Genomic DNA, 25,481 nt, shown 5'->3' on the forward strand with positions numbered 1-25,481 from the left:
AAAGATCCCAGACTGCAAGGACATTTTCCAACTTAAAACCAACCTGCCATGTGCCTATTACCCCCTTTTATATTTCCTGTAAATAAAACCAAAGTCACCTTGTATGGTAAAGTGGAAGTGGCCACAGCTTTATTATTTAACACATGATATGCAAAGAACCGTTGTTACTGCGGGCATGTAGGTTGTTGTTTTGCCTTCATAGCCATACCCCGCCAAGGAGGGTGACTCATATACCTAATCGGCCCCACGACCACCCCCATTCAAAAGCACCAAACAACGCTCGGCCCCGCCGAGCAAAACCAGCAAGAAAATGTCCATCCCTATATCGTTGAGGTGGATGCCGTCGGGCACCAATAAGTCCACTGTGTCCCTCTCCAAGAAATGATGGCGAAGCCCGATCCCCCCCATAGCTTGCAAGAAGCGCGATATCCTGATATTAACCAATCTGCACACTCGTTCCAACACAGACATGTCCCTGGCTCCGCGCCAAGTCGTTCTGGCTACAATTTCCGACCACACCAATTCGCATCTTGTGAAAAACTGTCTGCAGCGATCTATGTCAGTCCTCATCAGCGACAGCAAGTAGGCCAATTTTACTTGGCCGATATCATTCCCTCCCGCATGAATGATAAGGACCACAGGGTGTGTAGCATCCCTACTCAGTAACACAAGTTTTGGCAGTAATTGTACCCACCATAGCCCCCTGAACCCATGCCAACGCACATTCGCTTGCGCCAGCCTCAAGTTGCTGCCCAACGGCAGATGCGCCGCACGAATGGCTGCCCAGTGCACGTACGAGTGGCCCACTATCCACACTTGAGGCCTGCATGCACCTGCCGAAAAAAGCACAATAACATCAATAAGTAACGCTCCCCGAGAACCAAAATAAAATCAGTAATGTAACTATACAGACATTAACAGCTATTGACGAACAAATCAGCACGAACATAAGACTTAAATCTACCCGAACTCCATCTACTCAAACGCATAATTGCATTATCGTCTAGGCCTAGCGTATTCGCCTCCATCGCTGCCCCAATCCTAAAAGAGTTCGTCCCAAACTCCCCGCTCGGCAAAGCTAACTTCCACAAACAGAACTTAAAAACAGCATTAAACGGAAAACGTGTAAGGGTATGTGCACACGGTAGCAGGCTTTTACGTCTGAAAAGACAGACTGTTTTCAGGAGAAAACAGCTGCCTCGTTTCAGACGTAAATGCTCCTCCTCGCATTTTGCGAGGCTTCTCTGACAGCCGTAAAGTTTGAGCTGTGCTTCATTGAGTTCAATGAAGAGCGGCTGAAATTACGTCTGAAAGAAGTGTTCTGCACTTCTTTTGACGAGGCTGTATTTTTACGCGTCGTCGTTTGACAGCTGTCAAACGACGACGCGTAAGTGACAGGTTCTCTGCTCAGTACGTCGGCAAACCCATTCAAATGAATGGGCAGATGTTTGCCGACGTATTGTAGCCTTATTTTCAGACGTAAAACGCTAAAGAAAAAGCTGCGCGAAACAGAGCAACTTCATACGCATCGCGGCAAATACTCCCCACCATTGATAAAATTCTTCCCACGACACTGGCCGTATCATGTCCCTCGTGGCCTTCTCTTTTTTTCCAGCCCTTGAGTGCCTGACTAACCACAAAACTCTTTGTCACATCCGCAACCCCCCATAACTTTAACATGAACGCGACTCTCGCTAAATATCTACATACTGTCGCCGAACTGCTACCAATTTGTTGCAAATGCACCATGAAGTCCAGCGTGACATCCAAAAGCCAGTTGTCATCCACCGGGAATCTGTTGTTACTTGTTTTTAACCATTAAAGCCACTCCTTGCAGTGGCTCTTCCACGTAGCAGGAATAACCAAACACATCAACAGACTTATATCAACACATCAACAGCCACCTCTGTGCAGCCTGTGCGTGCTAAATATAGTATCAAAATATACAAATAACTCCGCTCCTTTCGCCGGGAAGCATTGACAAATAACGTGTGCCAGGGTAGAATAACCCTGAAGCCAGTTATTAAAGGTTTTCGCTACTCTCACCTTTTTATCAGATCCCCTCTCAAAAATGCGCTCCTTATCGAACGTCACATGTTCAACAGAAATCAAGGACCAAATGTCAACGAAATCATTCTTCCAAATCTTTTCCTTGATTTCTGATGCCAAGTGAGTCGCGAGAGGGGCAACACCACAAAACAATAAATCTCTCAATTTTAAACTAAACATATCCGTCTCCCACTCAGACGGAGGCTTGGCCCCCCTGGCGGAACAGAGGCAGCAGACGCTCCTCATCCGCGTTCAAACCAGCAACTACGGCTTTCAAAACAGTTACTAAATCTTTACTCGACAAAACAGTATTGGTAAGCCATGAATTGTCGAATGTAGACTCACCCGGAGCAGGGGTCATCGCGTCTATAGAGGGTATTCCTTCCGCTGAAGCCGTCGCTGGAACCGAAGACTGTCTCGCACCCATGGCGCAAGTCATGTGCCTCTCGAAGACAACTGTGTCTCCGCCTCCTTGACGCATCTCTAGGCGACTCCCGCCGGGACCATGAAGTCGATGATGTAGAAGATGAGGGTACATCGCTAGCAGACGATGAAGGAGATACACGATGTCTGCGACGACCAAGACGACGGTGCTTCCTCGAGCGAAGTTTCCTCCCTCTTCTCGCAGACTCCTCCGTTGGACCTATGGAAGAAAAAAGGGACAGAGAGGAGTAGATGCCACCAACAGAATAATCATCCCTGGGACCGACAACTCTGGCACTATTCCTGTGTAAACTCTAACCTTGGAAAAGGGTGCAGGGAGGCAAATCCCCTCGCTGGTCATCTCTGCGGGCACGTGGGCGAGCCCCTACCCTAACTGCTCGCTGCTCCACCGACACCCCAGTATTTTCAGCCTGCTTACCTGCCCCTTGTGATGCACTAACACTCCTGGACCCATGTCTGTTTTTCCTCATGTCGCATGCCGCTACTTTCTCCCTAACGGCTATAGCAGCGCTGGTCTCTGCAGTGGGAGGAGCAAACCACGCCGTCCCTGACATCCCCTCCTGTGTACAGGCCACATGGTAAGCGACCATTGCCGCCATGTCAGCCGCCTCGACACCACCCACTCCGCCCGGCACCAGAGACCGAGGTAAGCTCTCACCCCACACCACCCGCTCCGCAGCGGCGGGTACAGGGGCAGTTTTTCGGCCGGGCGCTACTTTTTGAGCACACCTCGGTCTCCTGTGCAGCGGCACGGCCGGGGAACGTGCAGGGCGGTGGAGGGAGGTACCACATCCCCTGCTGACATGTCCGAGGATGGACATCGTCAGCCTGCCTGCCTATTCGGTCGGGGGTGCAGCCACCGCAGCACCAACACCATAGGGAGCAGTAGGGGCAGCTATACGGGCAGGGTGATGGGAAGCGGGACTGGGGCTTGGGCTCAGGAGAGAAGGGGGATGCGTAATTCGTTGCGGCCTACCTCTATTAGTCGCTTGTCGCTGTTCCTAGGCCGGTGCAGTCACTCCCCTGTCTTGTTCCGCCAATAGTGTCTCCAGCCAGGCAGTCCCGTTCGCGGCTACCTGCTGAGCTACCATCCGCAGCAAGTCAACAGCCATCTCCCCAGCAGAGAAACGAATAAGAAGAAAATGTCGCCTCAAGATCTTCACACTACAACAGAAGGATGTTTCTCTCGCTGCAACAGAAGGTAAGAGGGCGACCTGCCCATGAACCCTTCCTTTTATTAACCAAACCACTCCCCTCTTAACTCCCTGTATCCAATCCGGGCACATGGCATTTTATAATATTATTTTTAAACTTTTCTCCTCCATTCCCTTGCAGTCCCTGGCACTTTCCTTATTCAGTTTAGTGCCTGCAATTCGTATGCTTTGCCATCAAAATAGTTGTGGATTATGTCTGGATTTGGACAAGGAATCCATTTTATTTATACAGTGCCATCATAATCTGCAGCGCTGTACAGAGATTATCATCAATCACATTGGTCCCAGTTGGGGGTTACAATGTAAATTCCAAATTGATCTATCAGTATGTTTTTTGAATGTGGGAGGAAACCCACACAAATACTATGCAGATGTTGTTCTTGAACCCAGGACCCGAGCGCTAACCATTGAGCCGCTGTGCTGTCCACCACACCTAAATTTTGGCAGAATAAAAAAGATGTAAGCATGGCCTTAAAATAAATTTAGAAATCTTCAGATTTGAAAATTGTAAATAATTTGGATGAATCTGATTTACCACAGTCCCAAAAGTGCATAGAGATCCTGGTGTGTTACCAACTGACTGTGGGCTGCATTACTGAAGTAGACTTTAGACATAATGGTTATTTTTAATGATGTGACGGCCAGCCTTGTGGATTTTTTTTTTGCGATTTTGTGATATGTTAATAGCAAAAAAGGACACCATAAAAACTGTGCTTGTAAATACACCCTTTATGATAATTTTGTAACACTTTAACCTATGGTACTAAAAATGATTGGTTCTAACTAACAGAAATCTGTTCCATTAGTTGGAACACTTATTGTTCATGCATCCACATTTTTCTTGGTCCCTAAGGTAAATGCTACAAAAAATACAACAAAAAAATTACATTTGGGGCAATGCAATTAAATGATATTTCCCATGATACAAACAATTCTGCATAGAAAAAACAGCTTGTGTCACTTTAAGGGTATGTTCACACACTTAACCAAAAATGTCTGAATATATGGAGCTGATTTCAAGAGAAAACAGCTCCTGATATTCAGACATTTTTTAAGCAACTCGCGTTTTTCGCTGCGTTTTTTACGGCCATTTTTGTAGCTGTTTTTGTATAGTCTTTGAAAAACGGCTTTTGATATGCACTTATTTTTCGCGGCCGTTTTTTTACGTGGCCGTTTTGAAAAACGGCCACGTAAAAAACGCCCCGTTGGAACAGAACGCCATTTTTCCCATTGAAATCAATGGGCAGATGTTTGGAGGCGTACTGCTTCCGACTTTTCAGCGGTTTTTTCGGCCATTTACAGCCCGAAAAACAGCTGAAAACACTACGTGTGCACATACCCTAAATATATTTTTGGGTCTAAACGTTTCCTGACGAGTTATGATTTTGAAAAAATCCAAATGCTTAACTGAAGCAAATCCAATAACAGTATGGCTAACTGTGTGGCGTTATCTACAGGGGGAGAGCTGTATGGCGTTATCTACGGGGGGCTGTAAGGCGTTATATCTACAAGGGGCTGTGTATGGCGCTATCTATAGGGGGCGCTGTGTGGCGGAATCTATAGGGAGGCACTATCTACATGGGGGGGTTTGTGTGATACCCAGGTGAGGGGGGCTCCCAGTCAAAAGTTTGCTATGGGGCCCAGTCTTTCGTAGTTACGCCCCTGCACACAACAAAAACCATTGAAAAGTCCAGTTAAAGTTTCTTGACACTGTGTATTTAATGCGTTAAAAGTAAAGATAAAGTCAAGATAAAGATGGCTACATCTGCTCAGTTGTATTAATATATTTAGTCCTGTTATCCCCTTCTTACAATTTTTGGAGCTGTCACATATGATTTTATTGACCTTCTGAAACATTTGTCATTTTCTGATGCTGTACAGAAGGTGCAGACGGGGTAATTGGTTTCAGGCAGAGTCTAGAAAGAGGCCAGAAACTCATTCCGAGTTGTGCGTAAAACATGTAATTTTGTCAAGGTGAAATCATAGTAAATAAAGAGCTTTGACACTCGCTAAGTGCCATAAAGGAAGACATCAGGCACATTTCATACTAGTAGTAGTGTGCACAGTGTACATGCAGCTGGGCAAGATATTGTTAGTCCTCAGCACAGTTCTAAGGATTGATGGGGTTACAAAAAGTGTAGCCAGTCCCATCTGTTTTTGCTAGTTGGTAATATTGAGTCACATGTATTGTTGTATTTAGTGTCGACTAGGCCCAACAGAGGAAATAATTCAGAGGGATAATCATCAATTTATATAGAACAGTCATATCATTAATACATTCTATTATGTTATTTGTGAATTAAGCCATAAGGATTGACTCAAATCAGCATCACATGAGGTTTTTTTTCTGCTGGACATTTGGGGCCTATTACTGTGTCAAAACCTGAGGATCCTATGATAGTCGTATGTTTGGATAATGGCATGTAATGTCACATATCTGCAAAGATGGGGCTTATTTTTTTACCAACAAAAACTTGCACTGTCAACTTGCTAGACATGTCAAAGCTGCTTCACATACAGAATATGGTCCATCAACTGATCACAAAAGCCCCAGTGTAAAACAATGATCCAATTCACATGAGTATCAATATTGTGTGTATCTCTCATATGCGGCTACTTTGCTTTTGCAAAAAATTCCACATTTTACGCTTCTGATTTTGCCAACATTTAGAAATGTAAACATTGTAAAAACTTTTTAAACCCTTCCTGCCGCAGCCATTTTTGGGATTTTCATTTTAGTTTCTTCCTCCCCACCTTCCAAAAGGCATTATTTTTAATTTTTTCTGTTGATATAGCCATATGAGGGCTTGATTTTTTGGGACTAGTTGTGTTTTTTCATGGCACTATTTATTGTACCATATAATCAGGGGCGTAGCTAAAGGCTCATGGGCCCGGGTGCAAGAATTCTGCTTGGGCCCCCCTACCACTCCCCAACACCACCATCATCATTATCATCAGACCCCTGTGCGTGCCTATGCCCAGACGCTTTGCCAAACAGCCCCCATAATATAATGCCCCCACACAGTATAATGCTGCCATAGCTGCCCCCACACAGTATAATGCCCCATAACGTATAATGCCCCCCATAACAGCCCCATACGGTATAATGCTCCCCATATCAGCCCCCATACAGTATAATTCCCCCATATCAGCCCCCATTCAGTATAATGCCCCCCATCTTATCAGCCCCCATGCCATATCTGCCCCCCATGCAGTATAATGCCCCCCACACAATATCAGCCCCCCATACAGTATAATGCCCCCATATGTGCATAATAAAAAAAATAGCATAATTACTTACCTATCCCCGTTCCCACGCCGGGTGCAGGATCCTTTGCCTCCTCCGGTCTGTGCTATGAGTGACTCAGCGCAGACAGGCGCGATGATGTCGCTACATCCCGCCTGCCTGCGTCGAGCCGCTCAGGGCACAGTGAATGCTGGATCAAGGAGATGCCAGCTCCTTGCTCCAGGATTGAATGGAACCGGGACCTCGGTGAGTGACTCGCGACCCCCCGGAGGTCTTCACACGAACCCCCAGGGGGACGCGACCCACAGTGTAGGGATGTCACGATACCAAAATTTGGACTTCGATACCGATACTTCGTTTACAGTAATAAAAAAAAAAAGTTCTTTCGTTTTCTAATGTGAGGCACGAGGTGTGATGATGAATTTTGAATGTGCCTCACGTTAATAGTAATTAATTCCGTCATGTTTCTCAGTCATAATGGGTTAATGTGTGAGGTACATGATGGGGTTAATTACTATTAATGTGGGCACATGGAGGTTAAATTCATCACACCTCGTGCCTCACAATAAGTGATAGAAAGCAGTTTATTTTATTTTTTTACAGAGTACACATCACAAATAATGCAAAAAAAAATCGTTGTGCAGGTTATTACGGCCGCGCCAATACCCAATATGTGTATATTTTATGTATTGAGACCTATTTTAATGTTTATTGTAAAAAAGGTGAATGTGTGTTTTTTTTATTTAACATTACTTTGTTTTTACTTTATTTTTAAACTTTAATGTACTGACATATATCAGATATATGCCAGTACATTAGCCTGTGGTCAGATAGCACACAGGCAGTTGTTAGGACATACCTCAGTATGCCCTAACAGGAAATATGGTAAGACAGCCCTGGGGTCCTTCAATAGACCCCAGGGATGTCTGCCCATATATGGTATGGCCCTCGATCGCGTCACAGGAATTCCCTGTGACACGATCCAGGGGCATCCCCCCCCCCCCTTCTAATGTTCCCCTGAATGCTGCAGTCGGCTTTGATTGCAGCATTCAGGAGAATAGCGGCGGAGATGAGAGGTTCCTCTGATCTCCACCGTTATAGAGCGGAGCTGCAGCTGTGTAATACAGCCATTGCCCCGCTCCTGACAGTAAGTGCGAGCGCTGTCAGCATGAGGAGATGCTGCCGGCGCTGCACTAATGAGCGGCGGTTCAGGCACTGAAGACAGAACATGGGGGTGCCATGTTCTGTCTTCAGTGCCGCAGATCATTAGTGCAGCGCCGGCCGCATCACATCATGCTGACGGCGCGCACATGTCACGACTCAGGAGCGGGACAATGGCTGTATTACACAGCCGCAGCCCCGCTCTCATAGTCATGTGTACTATACTGTATTATGTTGTATTGTGAAGTTTGCGGTGGAGAGAGGAGGGGGGGCTGTGATTTAACGCCCCCCCCCCTCTCCACCGCAAACAGCACAATACAACACAATACATTGCAAGGCATCACAACACAACACATTACATCACAATACATTACAACACAACACAGACTGCATCTCACCTGGAGTCCTCGGCACCGACTCTTGCACTCCACTGTCCGGAAGACGTGTCATGTGACAACACGGTCACATGGTACACCATGTGACCGTAACCAGGAAGTGCCGGCTTTACGGCACAGAAGATTTTTTTTGGAAGCGTACAGTATGGCAACGGGGGCCCGTGGGCCCCCCAGGCTTAGGGGCCCGGTTGCAAGTGCGACCGCTGCGACCCCTATAGCTACGCCACTGCATATAATGTACTAGGAAACAGGAAAAAAAATATTTGTGGGGTGGAATGGGAAAAAACAGTGATTTCTCAATTGTTTTTTGGGCTTAGTTTTTACAGCATTCCCTGTGCAATTAAAACAACATTTTGAATTAATTCCGTGAGTCAATATAATTACGTCAATACCAAATTGATAGTTTTTTATTATATTTTACTACTTTTACAAGTAAAAATCTAATTATTAAAAATAAAATAAATTTTGTGTCGCCAGCTCTGTATTTTGAGACGTTTTTGATTCTGCGTGTGAACATACCCTAATATGACCCTCTCCTCTCTCTCCTTAGGCCTTAGGGTATGTTCACACGTCTTAACAAATTACGTCTGAAATTACGGAGCTGTTTTCAGGCGAAATCAGCTCCTGAATTTCAGATGTTTTTAGAAGTACTCGCGTTTTTCGCGACGTCTTTTACGGACGTAGTTGGAGCTGTATTTCAATGGAGTCAATGAAAAACGGCTCCAAAAACGGCCAAAGAAGTGACATGCACTTCTATGTATTGGGCGTATTTTTACGCGCCGTCTTTTGACAGCGACGTGTAAAATTACACCTCGTCTGAATAGAACATCATAAAACCCATTGCAAGCAATGGGCAGATGTTTGCAGGCATAATGGAGCCGTCTTTTATGGCGTAATTCGAGGCATAAAACGCCCGAATTATGTCTGAAAATAGGTCGTGTGAACATACCCTTATACACACGAACGTGTCCATTTTGCGTCCGCAAAAAAAGGACAGGTTTGTCATGCGTTGCAGTTCCATGTGGCATCCGTGTTTGTTCCGTGTGGCATCAGTTGTTGATGTCTGTTTATGTACAGATTTCTTTATTTTTAATATTTTTTCTCTTCATTTCTTATGAACTGTGTGTCCATGATTTTCACGGAACCCTTTGACTTCAATAGGTGCGTGATGCGCAATAAACGCACAAGAAAAGGACACGCAGTGAGTTTAACCCAACGGAAACACGCTGCGTGGAGAACACTGCATGTGTGAATGGCCCCATTGAATTGCATAGGTCCGTAAATGTCCCGAAAAATGGCTGAATAATGTGAAGCAGAACGTCCCCAAACATCTGCCCATTGATTTCAATGGGAAAAACGGCGTTGTGTTCCAACGGGGGATTTTTTTACGTGGCCGTTTAGAAAAACGGCCGTGTAAAAAAACGTCCGCGAAAAAGCAGTGCATGTCACTTCTTGAGCCGATTTTGGAGATGTTCCTCATTTACTCTATAGAAAAACAGCTCCAAAAATGGGCGTACATATCGCCGCGAAAAACGCGAGTGGCTTAAAAAACGTCTGAAAATCAGGAGCTATTTTCCCTTGACTTTGTGTGTGCACATACCCTTAGGGCAAAGCCCCACGTGGCGGAATTGCTCTGGAATTCCGCTGCGGACACTCCGCAGCGTTAATCCGCAGCGGACCTGTTTCTCCATTGCCTTCCACTTCTTTTTAGTAGGCTTCGTTTAGATGAGGCGGAAAATTCCGCTGCGGAGCATAGGCTGCGGTGCGGAATTTGGTGTCCGCAGCATACAATGGATGTTGCGGACCAGTGGCGGACTGGTTGCGGACTCATTGCGGAAGTTCTCCATTGACTTCAATGGATATTCTAAGTTCCGCAATGAAGTCCGCAGATGTCATGTACATGTTATGTGTGCTGCGGATGCGTATTGCTTTTTTAACATGACATTTCTTCATTCTGGCTGGACCTATGTATTTCTAGGTCTACAGCCAGACTGAGGAAGTCAATGGGGCTCCCGTAATTACGGGTAACTACGTGTGTGCACCCGTAATTACGGGAGCGTTGCTAGGCGACGTCAGTAAATAGTCACTGTCCAGGGTGCTGAAAGAGTTAAACGATCGGCAGTAACTGTTTCAGCACCCTGGACAGTGACTACCGATCCCAATATACAGCAACCTGTAAAAAAAATAGAAGTTCATACTTACCGAGAACTCCCTGCTTCTTTCTCCAGTCCGGCTTCCCAGGATGACGTTTCAGTTTAAGTGACGGCTGCAGCCAATCACAGGCCAATCACAGGCTGCAGCGGTCACATGGACTGCCGCGTCATCCAGGGAGGTCGGGCTGGATGCCGAAAGAGGGACGCGTCACCAAGACAACGGCCGGTAAGTATGAAATTCTTTTACTTTCACTAGGGAAAGTGCTGTCCCTTCTCTCTATCCTGCACTGATAGAGAGAAGGGAAGTACTTTCACCGCAATACGCAGCAGCTAGTCCGCATCAATTTACTGCACATTTTGGGCAGATCCGCCACAGAATCTGCAACGCAGATTCTGTGCGGCATTGATGCGGATAGTTGCGGAAGAAAACCGCCACGTGGGGCCATGCCCTTACTGTGTTAGTAAGGCTGGGTTCACACGTGGCGGAATTTCACTTAAATTCCGCTGCGGACACTCCGCAGCGTTAATCCGCAGCGGAGCCGTTTGTCCATTGACTTACACTTTAATTTAGCAGTGTTCGTTTAGACGAGGCGTAAAATTCCGCTGCGGAGCATAGGCTGCGGAGCGGAATTTGGTGTCCGCAGCATGCTCTGTCTGTTGCGGAGCAGTGGCGGACTCATGGCGGAATTTCTCCATTGACTTCAATGGAGATTCTAATTTCCGCAATGAAGTCCGCAGCTGTCATGCACATGTTATGTGTGCTGCGGATCCGTCTTGCTTTTTTAACTTGACATTTCTTCATTCTGGCTGGACCTATGTATTTCTAGGTCTACAGCCAGACTGAGGAAGTCAATGGGGCTCCCGTAATGACGGGAGCGTTGCTAGGAGACGTCAGTAAATAGTCACTGTCCAGGGTGCTGAAAGAGTTAAGCGATCGGCAGTAACTGTTTCTGCACCCGGGACAGTGACTACCGATCCCAATATACATGTATCTGTAAAAAAAAATGAAGTTCATACTTACCGAGAACTCCCTGCTTCTGTCTCCAGTCCAGCCTCCCAGGATGACGTTTCAGTCTAAGTGACGGCTGCAGCCAATCACAGGCTAATAACAGGCTGCAGCGGTCACATGGACTGCCGCGTCATCCAGGGAGATCGGGCTGGATGCCGAAGGAGGGACGCGTCACCAAGACAACGGGCGGTAAGTATGAATTTCTTTGACTTTCACAAGGGAAAGTGCTGTCCCTTCTCTCTATCCTGCACTGAATAGGGAGAAGGGAAGTACTTTTACCGCAGTCCGCAGCAGCTAGTCCGCATCAATTTACTGCACATTTTGTGCAGATCCGCAGCAGAATCTGCAACGCAGATTCTGTGCGGCATTGATGCGGACAGTTGCGGAGGAAATCCGCCACGTGTGGTCATGCCCTAAGACAAACTTTCTACTGACTGAGGAGGTTTCTGGATACATAGGCTACGTTCACACGTGGCAGAGTTTTCCCGCTGCAAATGTTGGTGCAGATTCGGGGCAATTATGCAACGAATCTGCAGCAACATTTGCATATTTGACAGGTAATTCAGACGTTGCAGATATCACAGCGGACTTGCCACAGATTTCAGTTTTTGCATTGCATAGGCTGAAATCCGCAGTGAAATTCCGCTTCTTCGCAGCATGCACATTATGTTGCGGAGGAGGGAAAATTCTACACCACAACCTAATTTCCGCACAGTTATTTTCCACAACATCTGAACTAAATTTCCTAAAAATGTATAGAAACAAATGTTACAATTTCACCACATCTGAATGTGCCCATACAGAGAACCTGCAAAAAAGGAAAGGGGAACTACAGGCTGCCAGAAGGTGAGGTAGATGCTACTTTCCCTGATAAGATTTAACACAAAGTTTCATGTATTAACTACTACTGATTCATGTAAAGAAAATAAATAAAAAAATATAAAAAGAGGCACACTCATATCATTATATAAATAAGAAAAAAGTAGCAGTGCATGTGTAGTAATTTGAATGGCTATTCATTTCAGTCATTTACATTAATCGCTTGCCCAGGATGACGGTAGAGAATTGTTTGTTTACATGAATTTCAACTGTATGGCTCTATGAAGGATCCTATCCATAGGGATAAAGACATAAAAATAAATAATCATGTCCTGTGTATTTTAAAAGACAATGGTTAAAAGAGAATTTATCACAGTATAAGGGCATGACCAGACGTGGCGTATTTCTTCCGCTACTGTCCGCATCAATGCCGCACATAATCTGCGTTGAAGATTCTGCTGCGGCTCTGCCTAAAATGGGCATTAAATTGATGCGGACTAGCCGTTGCGTATTGAGGTGAAAGTATAGAGAAGGGACAGCCCTTTCCCTAGTAAAAGTAAAATAAATTCATATTTACCCGGCCGTTACCTTGGTGACGCGTCCCTCTTTCGACATCCAGCCCGACCTCCCTGGATGACGCGGCAGTCCATGTGATCCCTGCAGCCTGTGATTGGCTGCAGCCGTCACTTGGACTGAAACGTCATCCCGGGGGGCCGGACTGGAGGAAGAAGCAGGGAGTTCTCGGTAAGTACTTCTATTTTTTTTACAGGCTGATGTATATTGTGATCAGAAGTCACTGTCCAGGGTGCAGAAACAGTTACTGCCGATCGTTTAACTCTTTCAGCACCCTGGACAGTGACTATCTCCTGACGTCGCCTAGCCTACACGTAGTCACCCGTAATTACGGGAGCCCCATTGACTTCTATGGCCCGTGATTACGGGCGTTTTTACGTTAGTGTGCATGGGGCCTCAGTCTGGCTATAGACCTAGAAATACATAGGTCCAGCCAGAATGAAGAAATATCATGTTCGTAAAACAAATACGCTACGCAGCACACATAACATCTGCGGACTTCATTGCAGAATTTTGACTCTCCATTGAAGTCAATGGAGAAATTCCGCAATAAGTCCGCAACAAGTCCGCTACATGTCCGCAAGAGCCAGTGTATGCTGCGGACACCAAATTCCGCACCGCAGCCTATGGTACGCAGCAGAGTTTTCCGCAACGTGTAAACGAACCTAACTAAAAAGATGTGGAAAGCAATGGAGAAACGTCTACGCTGCGGATTTCCGCAGCGGACTGTTTGCAGCGGAATTCCAGAGCAATTCCGCCACGTCTGTTCATGCCCTAATAGTAATTTACAACACTTTGTAGATAGATACACTGCACTCTGATTCTCTAGGATCACAGGTAGGATTCCACTCCGTAATATAATGTAAGAGTAATTTCACGTAGAGTAAATACTGCAGATTTTCTGCAACAGATTTAGTTGCGGAAAATCCGCAGCATAAAGCAGTAGCAGCAGAGTGGACTTATTCACTCTGCTGCTACTGTATTATGCTGGGGAATTTGAACAAATCTCATCCACACGCAGTGTAAATGATAAGCGGAAAAGCCACTCCGAAATTGACACGCGGTGCGTTTTTTTAATCTGCAGCGTGTCAATTGTAAATTGCATAATTGCTGCTTTTTTGTTGTGGATTTTGAATTCAATGGGGAGGTAAAACCCGCAACAAATAGCAGATGTTGCGATTTTTGCGATTGAAAAGGGCCTGTTCATATCACAGTTGCCCTACCGCTGAGGGGTTCCATCTGAGGTTTTCGTCGGGTTAACCCCTCAACGGAAAGGCAAACAGAAACCTTAGCTTCCTTTTCCCTCAACATTGATATCAATAGTGACGGTAACCTAGTTAATGGTTTCCGTCTGTCACCGTTGTAACAGGGTTCCATTGTTCTTGCAGGAACCAATAGCGCAGTCGACTGTACTATTGATTCCGTCAAGAACAACGGAACCATATCACAATGGTGACAAGAGGAAACCATTCACTAGGTTACCGTCACCATTGAGTTCAATGGTGAGGGAAACGGAAGCTGAGGTTTCCATATGCCTTTCCGTTGAGGGGTTAACCCGACGAAAACCCCCAACGGAACCCCTCAACGGAAAGCGACGGTGATGTGAACACAGCCAAAGCTGCGATTCCGCCACATAAAACGCAACTCGGAATTTTTTTTTTAATCTTATGCATACCCAGAATTCTGTCCTTCTTCACCCAGGCTGGACTCCTGGGATGACGTTTCATCCCATGTGACCGCTGCAGCCAATCACAGGCAGCAGCGGTCAGATTGGATGGAACGCCATCCCAGGGCTGCAAAACGTCGAACTGTTACCGATCACATCTAAGTTCATAACCTAGATTTGATCGATAACAAGTGGATCCTGCGTGTCAGAGACTTAATAGTAATTAGGAAGTTGCACCAAACACACTGATAAACATTTTTATTGAAAAAAAAAATAAAAATCTATTTCAAAGGTGTGTCTAATTCAAGTTTTACTTAAATGCAAAGAGCACATTACTTTGGTACCCCTTTTTTATGGTCTCTCTTTCCATGATGTCTTGAATCATTACGACTAATTGACCTTTTTACTTTTATGTCTTAGAAGTCTTTTATACACTGTGTGACTTAAAAAACAATTATCTTCTGTATATACTGGCACTGTATACTGTGCATCCTAATTGTATATGCCATTAAGATGAAGGAATTTGTTATACATTAACCTAAAAAATAATTCTAAACTCTTGTATTATTGTTCTCCTTAGGATTGATATCTTCAAGTATGTCATCTACGGGATAGCAGCTGCCTTCTTTGTCTACGGCATTTTGCTGATGGTAGAAGGATTCTTTACAACTGGTGCCATTAAGGATCTCTATGGGGATTTCAAGATCACAACTTGCGGTAGATGTGTGAGCGCATGGGTATGTTGCTATCCTGCTCTTTATATGTGAAATGTCTATACTATTTAGAGGTAAAACAAATAAAAAATAATATATATATACGGTATATATATGTATATATATATATATATATATATATATATATGTATATACGTATATACATATATATATATATATATATATATATATATATATATGTATATACATATATATATATATATATACATATGTATATATATATATATACATATATATATATATATATACATATATATATATATATATATACACACACTCTTTATTTTGACAATACATAACTTAAAGTCTTGATAAAATACTATTCTTTCAGGTGACAATCCTAGAAACATGTGATCAAACATCCAAACATGACTTTTAGGCTTCATGCACATGGCCGTATCACAGCTCAGTACAACCTCTGAGTAGTACAGAGCTGTAATGCATCACTCATAGACCTCTATGGGACTCTACTGTACCTCTGTGTACCTCTGATTTCCTTTGGCATATGGAGTTTTTTCTATTGGATTCCATAGGAATCCAAAAAAAGGAATAAATGTTGCATGCTCCATTGATGTGGTTTTACAGAGCTATTCTCCCATAGATGCACTGTTTCGGAGCACCATGCCTACAATCTCCCTGTTTCCATGGAATTTGTCTGAACGTGTAGGAAAATGTACATATTAGACTGGACTATTTCTTGTCAATTATAAACACTCTGTAAAACAGACAATACTATTTAAGTCAATTCAAGCTCTATCACACCAGATTTGGACACTACCTATACTGTACAGTACTCCAAGTCTTCTGCGGAATAGATATTAACAGTATTAACAGACAGACATTTACTGACAGTAGCGTGTCCTTTTGACATATGTCTAGCATAGGGGTAAGGCTGGGTTCACACGTGGCGGAATTTCACTTAAATTCCGCTGCGGACACTCCGCAGCGTTAATCCGCAGCGGAGCCGTTTCTGCATTGACTTCCACTTCTATTTAGAAGTGTTCGTTTAGACGATGCGCAACATTCCGCTGCGGAGCATAGGCTGCGGAGCGGAATTTGGTGTCCGCAGCATGCTCTGTCTGTTGCGGAGCAGTGGCGGACTCATGGCGGAATTTCTACATTGACTTCAATGGAGATTCTAAGTTCCGCAATGAAGTCCGCAGCTGTCATGCACATGTTATGTGTGCTGCGGATGCGTCTTGCTTTTTTGCCATGACATTTCTTCATTCTGGCTGGACCTATGTATTTCTAGGTCTACAGCCAGACTGAGGAAGTCAATGGGGCTCCCGTAATGACGGGAGCGTTGCTAGGAGACGTCTGTAAATAGTCACTGTCCAGGGTGCTGAAAGAGTTAAGCGATCGGCAGTAACTGTTTCTGCACCCTGGATAGTGACTACCGATCCCAATATACAGCAACCTGTCAAAAAATATAAGTTCATACTTACCGAGAACTCCCTGCTTCTGTCTCCAGTCCGGCCTCCCAGGATGACGTTTCAGTCTAAGTGACGGCTGCAGCCAATCACAGGCCAAGCACAGGCTGCAGCGGTCACATGGACTGGCGCGTCATCCAGGGAGGTCGGGCTGGATGCCGAAAGAGGGACGCGTCACCAAGACAACGGCCGGTAAGTATGAAATTCGTTTACTTTCACTAGGGAAAGTGCTGTCCCTTCTCTCTATCCTGCACTGAATAGGGAGAAGGGAAGCACTTTTCCCGCAGTCCGCAGCAGCTAGTCCGCATCAATTTACTGCACATTTTGTGCAGATCCGCAGCAGAATCTGCAACGCAGATTCTGTGCGGCATTGATGCGGACAGTTGCGGAGGAAATCCGCCACGTGTGGTCATGCCCTTACACAGACAACTGAGAGTCCCTGTGCAAAGACACTGTGTGGGACCCCTTTCTGCCGGGCCACCTGCAAATTACATCTTATCATATTTATTTTTTTGTCAATTCTATTTTTATTCAAAAGACTGCATATTACAGTGTCAAACATATTATAACTGTAAAGCAATAGAGTAGGACTCACTGGTCCCCAAAGAAGGACACCTTATCATAAACATATATGAGCTGTACTGCATGCATACCCACAAAATCATAGGAGTTACTCATTATTTAGTTGGTTTCTACCCTATAAAAGTGATATGTAATTGTCTCTCATACTCTAATAAATGTAGACTGAGGGTATGTTCACACGGCTTAGCAAAATACGTAGGCGAAAACAGCTCCTGATTTTCAGACTTTTTGTAGCAACTCGCGTTTTTTGCGGCATATTTTACGGACGTTATTGGAGCTGTTTTTCAATGGAGTCAATGAAAAACGGTTCCAAAAACGTCGCACGAAGTGACATGCACTTCTTTTTTGCAGGCGTCTTTTTACGAGCCGTATTTTGACAGCGACGCGTAAAATAACACCTCGTGGGAACAGAACACCATAAAACCCATTGAAAGCAATGGGCAGATGTTTGTAGGCGTAATGGAGCCATTTTTTCAGGCGTAATTCGAGGCATAAAATGCCTGAATTACATCTGAAAACAGTGCTTGTGAACATACCCTTATCAGAAGTAAAAAGGAAGACCGGAATATCATTTCGATAAAAGTTTAGGGGGCATTTTGGGCAAAACTAAATCGCTTTTATACCAAGATGTAGGGTTTTTCAGATTACTCAAGAATTTAGTCTGGATATTTCTAGGTGTCTGAGGTTTTAAACCTAAAATGATTCAGATATGTGTCAGGTGTAAGATCCTGCAGATAGTTGGGATCGAAAACCATGATGCCTTTAGGGAATTTGTGTATTGTGGTTGTACTTAATTTTCTCCATAGTGGAGTTATCTTTATTGTCCTATTTGCTAGTAAAGAGGGGATCAAAGACATTGTCAGAAATGGGGAGACTGTTGAATCTATCTCCACCTTTGAATGCAATTCCTGCCAATTGCATACAGTCCCTTTCGTAATTAAGATTGTGAGCTGCGTCCTCTTCTAGGGAGAGGGAAGAACTCAAAGGTAATACTGGTTGGAAGATACCAAGTAAAGATCTCTCAATGTGCACCGATGATAAGTGATTAGATGGTAAGTCATTAGATGGTAAGTCATTAGACTGAGCCATCTTGCTAAATGTATGGCCTTGTAATAAGTATAAAACTTTGGCAATGCAAGACCACCAAGATTTTTCTTTTGGACCAACTATTCTAGACTATTGGATTGTCGGCAGTAATTATTTAGATAAAGTATTATTCCCTCCTATTCAGGAATCATATAGAATGTTAAAGTTGGCTAATTGGCTACATACCTTTTTGAGGTGAGGTTCATAATTAAGTTAAAACATTATCTAATTTTATTGAAATCCTATTACCTATCATATTACATATTACTTATCATATTTAAAATAAATAATGACTGTAAAAAATACTTTTCACTGTTATCTCTCTCTAAAAGGGTCGGATGGTCTTAATTTCGCCGGCAGTGATAGGTAACATCCCTGGTGGGCTAGGGAAGTTAATCGGTTGACAACAATATCCCTGGTGGTATAGGGCAGTAAAAAGATTAAGGGTAACATCCATAGTGGTCTAGGGCAGTAAAGGGGTTAATTATAACATCCCAAATGGCCTTGGGTAGTATAGTGAAGGTAGTTAACTCTCTTTGAAGGGGTTAACTACCTGTACTGGAGGCTGCAAGTCTCCTTCCTGATGCTACTCCACCTGTGACTAGACACACAAATACTAATTCATCAGTTATGAGCCAATCACAGAGCAGCTCAGACAACCATAGAGTCACTGTGATTGGCTGACTGGGATGATGCATTGCCTGTGTAATTTATAAAAGACACAAGGATAGGGGAGGGTACAAGATAAGTAGGATGCTTGTGGGCCTTCTCTCACTCACAGCTTTATGTCCGCTCCTGGCTTTTTCTTCTGCTCACTGTGGCACTTTTCAAAACTGGAAACCACAAAGCATAGTTATTGTTTTTTTTTTAAATTTATTATAGTAGTCAATGACAGACAGTATGTGTACATTTGTATATGTCTAAACAGAAAGTCAAATAAAGGTCACTTTATTAATTTTATTACAAAAAAAATGTCTGTTGCTATAGGGGTCGCATTGGTCGCGGTTGCCCCCCTTACTACACAATGGCTGTACCCTTACTTTTTTTATGCTCTCCCTCAGGCTGTGCATCTTGATTCCTCCTCCAGGTGAGGAGGATTTATAATGCACAGGATGCCACATAATGCGCAGGAGGGAGAAAATAAAGTAAAGGGCCCACCCAGATACACATCGGGCCCACCCAGATACACATCAGGCCCATCGGGCGCATCAAAGCTCCTGACCCTGGACGTTGTATGTTGCGTCGCATACAACATCCTGACACTGGCTGGCATCATGACCTTCTATGCGCTGTAGCATAGACCTGACCCTGACGTGGGTGCCAGGGGTGGCCAGAAAAAGTATTTTTTAAAAATTTTTATTTATGATCTGGGGTCTGATGTCCACACACAGCGTAAACACTGTGGAGTTTCTGTCCGGACTTTCCGTGCTGAAATTCCACAGCGTATTACAGTAGCAGCAGAGTGGATAAGATTTGAACAAATCTCATCCACTCGTTGCGGAAAATTTTTTGCAGAATAGACCTGTCATGTCAATATTTCTTGCTAAAACGCTACATCAGGTCTGATATAGTGCCCAAGCATGGTGTGACTATGACTTTACCAATGATGTTGTGACTAGTGATGAAAAAGTTTGATTTACATAAAAGTAACTAGAGGACTTTGGATAAGAATATCAGTTTATGCAATGTAGGTGCTACTGGTCTAGTGTCAACTAGATGCATTGTATGTAGTTATTCCATGTCTATCATTGATCAGTGTTGTCATTTACCAGAATAAATATTTTGTGATCCTTTTCATTTACAAAATAGATTTGAATGTGAATGATGAATTCTTCACTAATAAGTGTGAGGTTTTTTTTAACACTATATATTGGTGCCGAGTACAGTCAGTCGACAGGCAGCAGATTCTAATTAGCAGGACAGATGGAGCACAGGAAATAACCCATATAGAATACTTTTGGCTTCTATATACTGTGAGAGAATACTGGATTTGTGCAACAGCCTGCAAACTAGAGATATAGTCAGTAACTTATTTAAGAAAATGACCTTTATTTGCTGAATAACCATTTATACTGCGACAGAGTAAGGGCTTGTCCACATGTAGCGGAATTGCAGCGTATTTTCCGTACGGAATTGCAGACGGAAAATACGCAGCAGAATACAGTGGCAGCAAAGTGGGTGAGATTTAACAAATCTCATCCAGACGCTGCGTAAAATTTCTAACCAGAAATTTGCGTATTTTTCGTACTGCAGCATGTCAATTCTTGTTGTGGAAAGTGGACTGAATTGCTGCGTTTTTCAGAGGAGATGTCACCATCTCCCAGCATTGTGAAAAATGCAGCAAAATACACACCGTGTTCTGCAGTAAAAAAACACAGGAAATGCTGCTAGTTTCTGCTGAATTGCTGCAGACATTTTCTGCAGCAATTCCGTTACGTGTGGACAAGCCCTAAATGAGCACTATGGATGGAGTTTAGTTCAAGTACACTAAAAATTTTAGCACATTAGGAACCAAGTATGAATTCTTCTTCATCCATTGCTAGTATCAGTAGTGAGGAAGAAAAACATTTTATGAATACATTCTTTGGTTATAAATAGCTCTTGATTTTACTATAGAATCTTTGCGAGTTACTGGTAGTATACAAGAATTATAGTATTTTTGTAATTCTAGTTTTGTGGCCACTCTGTAGTCATCTAATAACATGCAGTGAATATTTAATAAAATGTTTCTCTAACAACAGAAATGATTCAACATGTTGGCTGTTTAACTGCAGCGTTATCCAATGTTTCCCTATTGTTCCTATTTTACATTTTTGTTTTCCTATTTTTTGTATTTTTTTTTAATTTATTTCTTCGTGCCACGTGTCTTTTTTCTCCTTTTGACAGAACTATAAGCTTAAGAATATGGCTAGCTCTATACGAGGGTTATTACATATTAAAAGGGAATGCATCATTACTTTAATGTTAGTTGCATTAATTAATTAATTAATTCCATCCCATCCCACATTAATTAACGGGCTAATGGGGTGATCCCCATGCCATTAGCCTGGCAATTTACAAGCTGCCTTTAATGGCACTACACACTTCTGCATTTGTAAGATTGGGCTGTCACGACTAACAGCCTAATACCATACTGAGACAGGGAAGTGAAATAACCCTGTCTCTAACAAAACCTTATGGCTAGGTTGCCACGTGGTGTAAACACTGCGGAATTTCCACAACGGAATTCTGTGCGGAAATTCCACAGCATTTACAGTAGCAGCAAAGTGAATGAGGTTTATAAAATATCATGCCCACGCTGCGGAAAAAAACACAGAAAAGTAATGCGGAAAGAGTTCTGCGGTGCGACTTTTAAATAATGCTGCGGGCTCTGTGTGAATATGTTGTGTGTTTGGCCCATGGACTTATAGTGGAATCATTGTCTGATCATGAAACACACACGTACACATATTTTATGTTAAAATAATTAAAATGAAAACTGAGTGTTCTTATTGCTCTACATAAAAGCGTTATTAATGTGTTTATTTATATTTTAGTTTATTATGCTGACATACCTTTTCATGCTGGCCTGGCTCGGGGTCACAGCGTTCACCTCGCTACCAGTCTACATGTACTTCAATATTTGGACCGTTTGCCGAAATGCTACATTAGTTAATGAAGCTAACTTTTGTTTGGATCTTCGTCAGTTTGGTAAGTGATTTTATTTTGTAATATTTTCTTTAGTATACAACATTGTTAAATGTATAAGTGAAACACAACAATAGAGCATGAGAGTCATGGCACAAAGGGTCAGAACTATTGACAGATCAGACACCCACCAACTCTATAACACTAAGGGCTCGTTTACACGAGCGTGTGCTCTTTGCGCACGCAAAAAACTCGGCGTTTTGCGTGCACAAAAGGCACTTAACAGCTCCGTGTGTCATCAGCGGCTGCGAGATTTTCTGTTTACATTCACAGTTTGACAGCTGTTGAGCGAATCACGCTATTCGCACGGAAGTGCTTCCGTGTGACCTGCGTGATTTTCACACACCCATTGACTTCAATGGGTGCGTGATGCGCGAACAGCGCACAAATATAGGACATGTCGTGAGTTTTTTTCATCGGACTCACGCTGAGCAAAACTCACGGACTGTCTGCATGTCCCCATAGACTTACATAGGTCCGTACGAAAAGCACGCGCATCGCACGGACGTATATCACGCTCGTGTAAACGAGGCCTAAGGGAGTTCACTTAAAGAAGTTGTCTAGTTTTAGCAAATTAATGTTATTTTTTTGTAAAATTTAAATTTATACAATTTTCCAATAAACTTTCTGTATTAATTCCTCATGGTGTTCAAGATGTTATCTTGTTGTTATTAAGTAGGAACATTCATTGTTTACTTCCAGTTGATAAAATTCTGTCCATTGTCATGTGATGGACACACAGGTGCACTGCTCGTTACAGTTTGTGTATCAGAGCTCTGTCTTCTAATTATCCCAGCACCTGTGTGTCCATCACATGACCATGGACAGAATTTTATACACTGGAAGTGAACATTGCATGTTCCTACTGAATAACAATAAGCAGAGATCTTGAAAACCAAGAGAAATTAATACTGGAGTATTGTATAATTTTTTAATATACAAAAAATAACATTCATTTGCTGATACCAGAAAACCCATGTAGTGTCTGTACTGCTGACGTTTTTATTTTGACAGCAAGAAACGTAAAAAAATAATTTCAGACACTTGGGCTGTAAACTTAGAGCAAGGACCTTACTTTTAGTATTTGTTGAAATACTACCTGTACCATGTGCCACACCAGAGAGGCAGTGGGAGATTGAGAAGGTTAACAAATGGCTCAAGAACTGGTGTTGGAAAGAGGGGTCTGGGCTCTTGGAGAACTGGGCAGACTTATCTGTTGGAAACAGGCCCTTCGGTATGGACCGGCTGCACCTGAAAGGGAAGCGGGAAGCTGTGCTTGGACAGAAGATGGATAGGAGGTTGGATGAGTGTTTAAACTAGGAATCACGGGGGGAGGGCAACTACACATGTAGAGGGCAAGATAGTGTACAGGGAACTGGGACTTATTAATGAAACTGGGTGGAAGAGTTAATAAGAAAAAGTTTAAAATAAAAAATTACCAAAATCCTCTAAATTGTATGCTGACCAATACTACAAGCTTAACAAATAAAATTGATAAACTGGAATTGATAATATCAAAAGAAAATGATGATATAGCTGAATTATAAAAAATGGGAACTCATCACTCCAAGGTATTATGCAATATGTGATATTTTATTTCACATATAGCGAAAAGTAGTAATCCAAAAATAGGTGTAACGTTTCAGTCTATACATTCGACCTTCTTCAGATACGAATTACGTCCGTGGATAAGGATATGCGGCGCTTGCGACCTCGGTCAAGCGCCGCATATCCTTATCGAAGAAGGTCGATTGTATAGACCAAAATGTTAAACCTAATTTTGGATTACTACTTTTCGCTATATCTGAAATAAAATATCACTTATTGCATAATACCTTGGAGTGCTGAGTTCCCATCTTTTATACATTGGAAGCCTTCTCACTCACCCTTGAAACTTGCTGCGCGATCAAGAAAGTATAGTTGAATTATAGCTATGAAGGAGCAGTTCACTTACAGGGTTATAGATTGTTCAGAAAGGATCGTAAAAACCTGAAAGGGGGAGGGGTTTGCTTTTATATAAAGTCCTGCCTAAAAATACTAATAGGGATTTGTTATAAGCCACCAAATAGATAACAGAATCCACAGAAGATCTAAGGGGAAAAGATGAGGTAGCAAATAATAATGAGGATGTTATTATGTGAGACTTCAACTACCCTGATATAAATTAGGAAACTGAAAGCTGTGGGTCTCATAAAGGTTACTGTTTCTCATAAAGGTTTCCGTCAATAACTAGTTAATTCCCTTTCCCAACTGGTGCAGGAACTAGAGGGAGGGCCCGTTTGGACTTAATAATAACCAATAGACCTGACAGAATAACAAAGGTGCAGGTTGGGGGACACCTAGGAAATAGCGACCATAATATAATAAACTTCCAGACTTCTTTCAATAGGATGTAATGTCGAGGAGCCACAAAAACACTGAACTTCACGAAAGCAAATTTTAATCATCTTAGAGATGCCCTGAACCTCATTCACTGCGACAATGTCCTCAAAAATAAGAGTACAGATACTAAATTGGATATTTTTAAAAGCATCTTAAATTTTCACTGTGAGAATTACATACTCTATGGGAATGATAGAGTTAAAAATTGGAGAAAACCAATGTGGATAAATAGACATGTAAAGGGGGCAGCTTACTGAAACAGGAAGGCAGTGAAAAAGTGCTTAAAAGGTACAAGGAAAAAAATAATTCATGTAAAAAACAGATAAAAGCAGCAAAGCTAGAGACTGAGAAACTCGTTGCCAAAGAGAGTAAGACTAAGGCCTCATGCACACGACCGTAGCCGTGTGCACGGCCGTGATTTTCGGGTCGGCCAGCTGCGGACTGTCAGCCGCGGGCCGCCCGCAAATCGTGGGACATGCGCATGGCTGCCGTCATTGTTTTCAATGAGCCCGGACCGCAGAAGACGGCCGTAATAGGACATGCCCGTTCTTTCTGCGGTGCGGGTTCCCGGGCCGTGCAAAGATCGTGTGCATGGCCCCATAGGAATGAATGGGGCCGCAATTCTCCCGTGGATTTTCGGGGGAATTGCGGCCGCAAAAACACGTTCGTGTGAATGGGGCCTAACCCTAAAATATTCTTCACTAATAAAAAAGTTAAAACTGAAAGTGTTGTCCCTTTAAAAAGTAAGGAGGGAGAAATTGTACAGGGGGATCAGGAAAAAGCGAACTTATTGAACATTTTCCTCTTTACTGAAATTCATAGAAATAAAGTAAATTTGCCATTAAATGTC

General features: G+C 43.2%; 1 protein-coding gene across 1 annotated transcript in view; it reads left to right on the top strand.

Moving 5' to 3' along the window:
- The window catches only part of GPM6A (glycoprotein M6A), a 203,791-nt gene that overhangs the window by 155,930 nt on the left and 22,380 nt on the right, over positions 1 to 25,481 (top strand). The window contains exons 3-4 of the mRNA XM_075860239.1: positions 15,311 to 15,467; positions 22,099 to 22,252. Of these exons, the coding sequence (XP_075716354.1) occupies positions 15,311 to 15,467; positions 22,099 to 22,252 (311 nt within the window). The remainder of the gene's footprint in view (positions 1 to 15,310; positions 15,468 to 22,098; positions 22,253 to 25,481) is intronic.

The sequence above is a fragment of the Rhinoderma darwinii genome, chromosome 1, assembly GCF_050947455.1.
Source record: "Rhinoderma darwinii isolate aRhiDar2 chromosome 1, aRhiDar2.hap1, whole genome shotgun sequence".
Taxonomy (NCBI): Eukaryota; Metazoa; Chordata; class Amphibia; order Anura; family Rhinodermatidae; genus Rhinoderma; species Rhinoderma darwinii.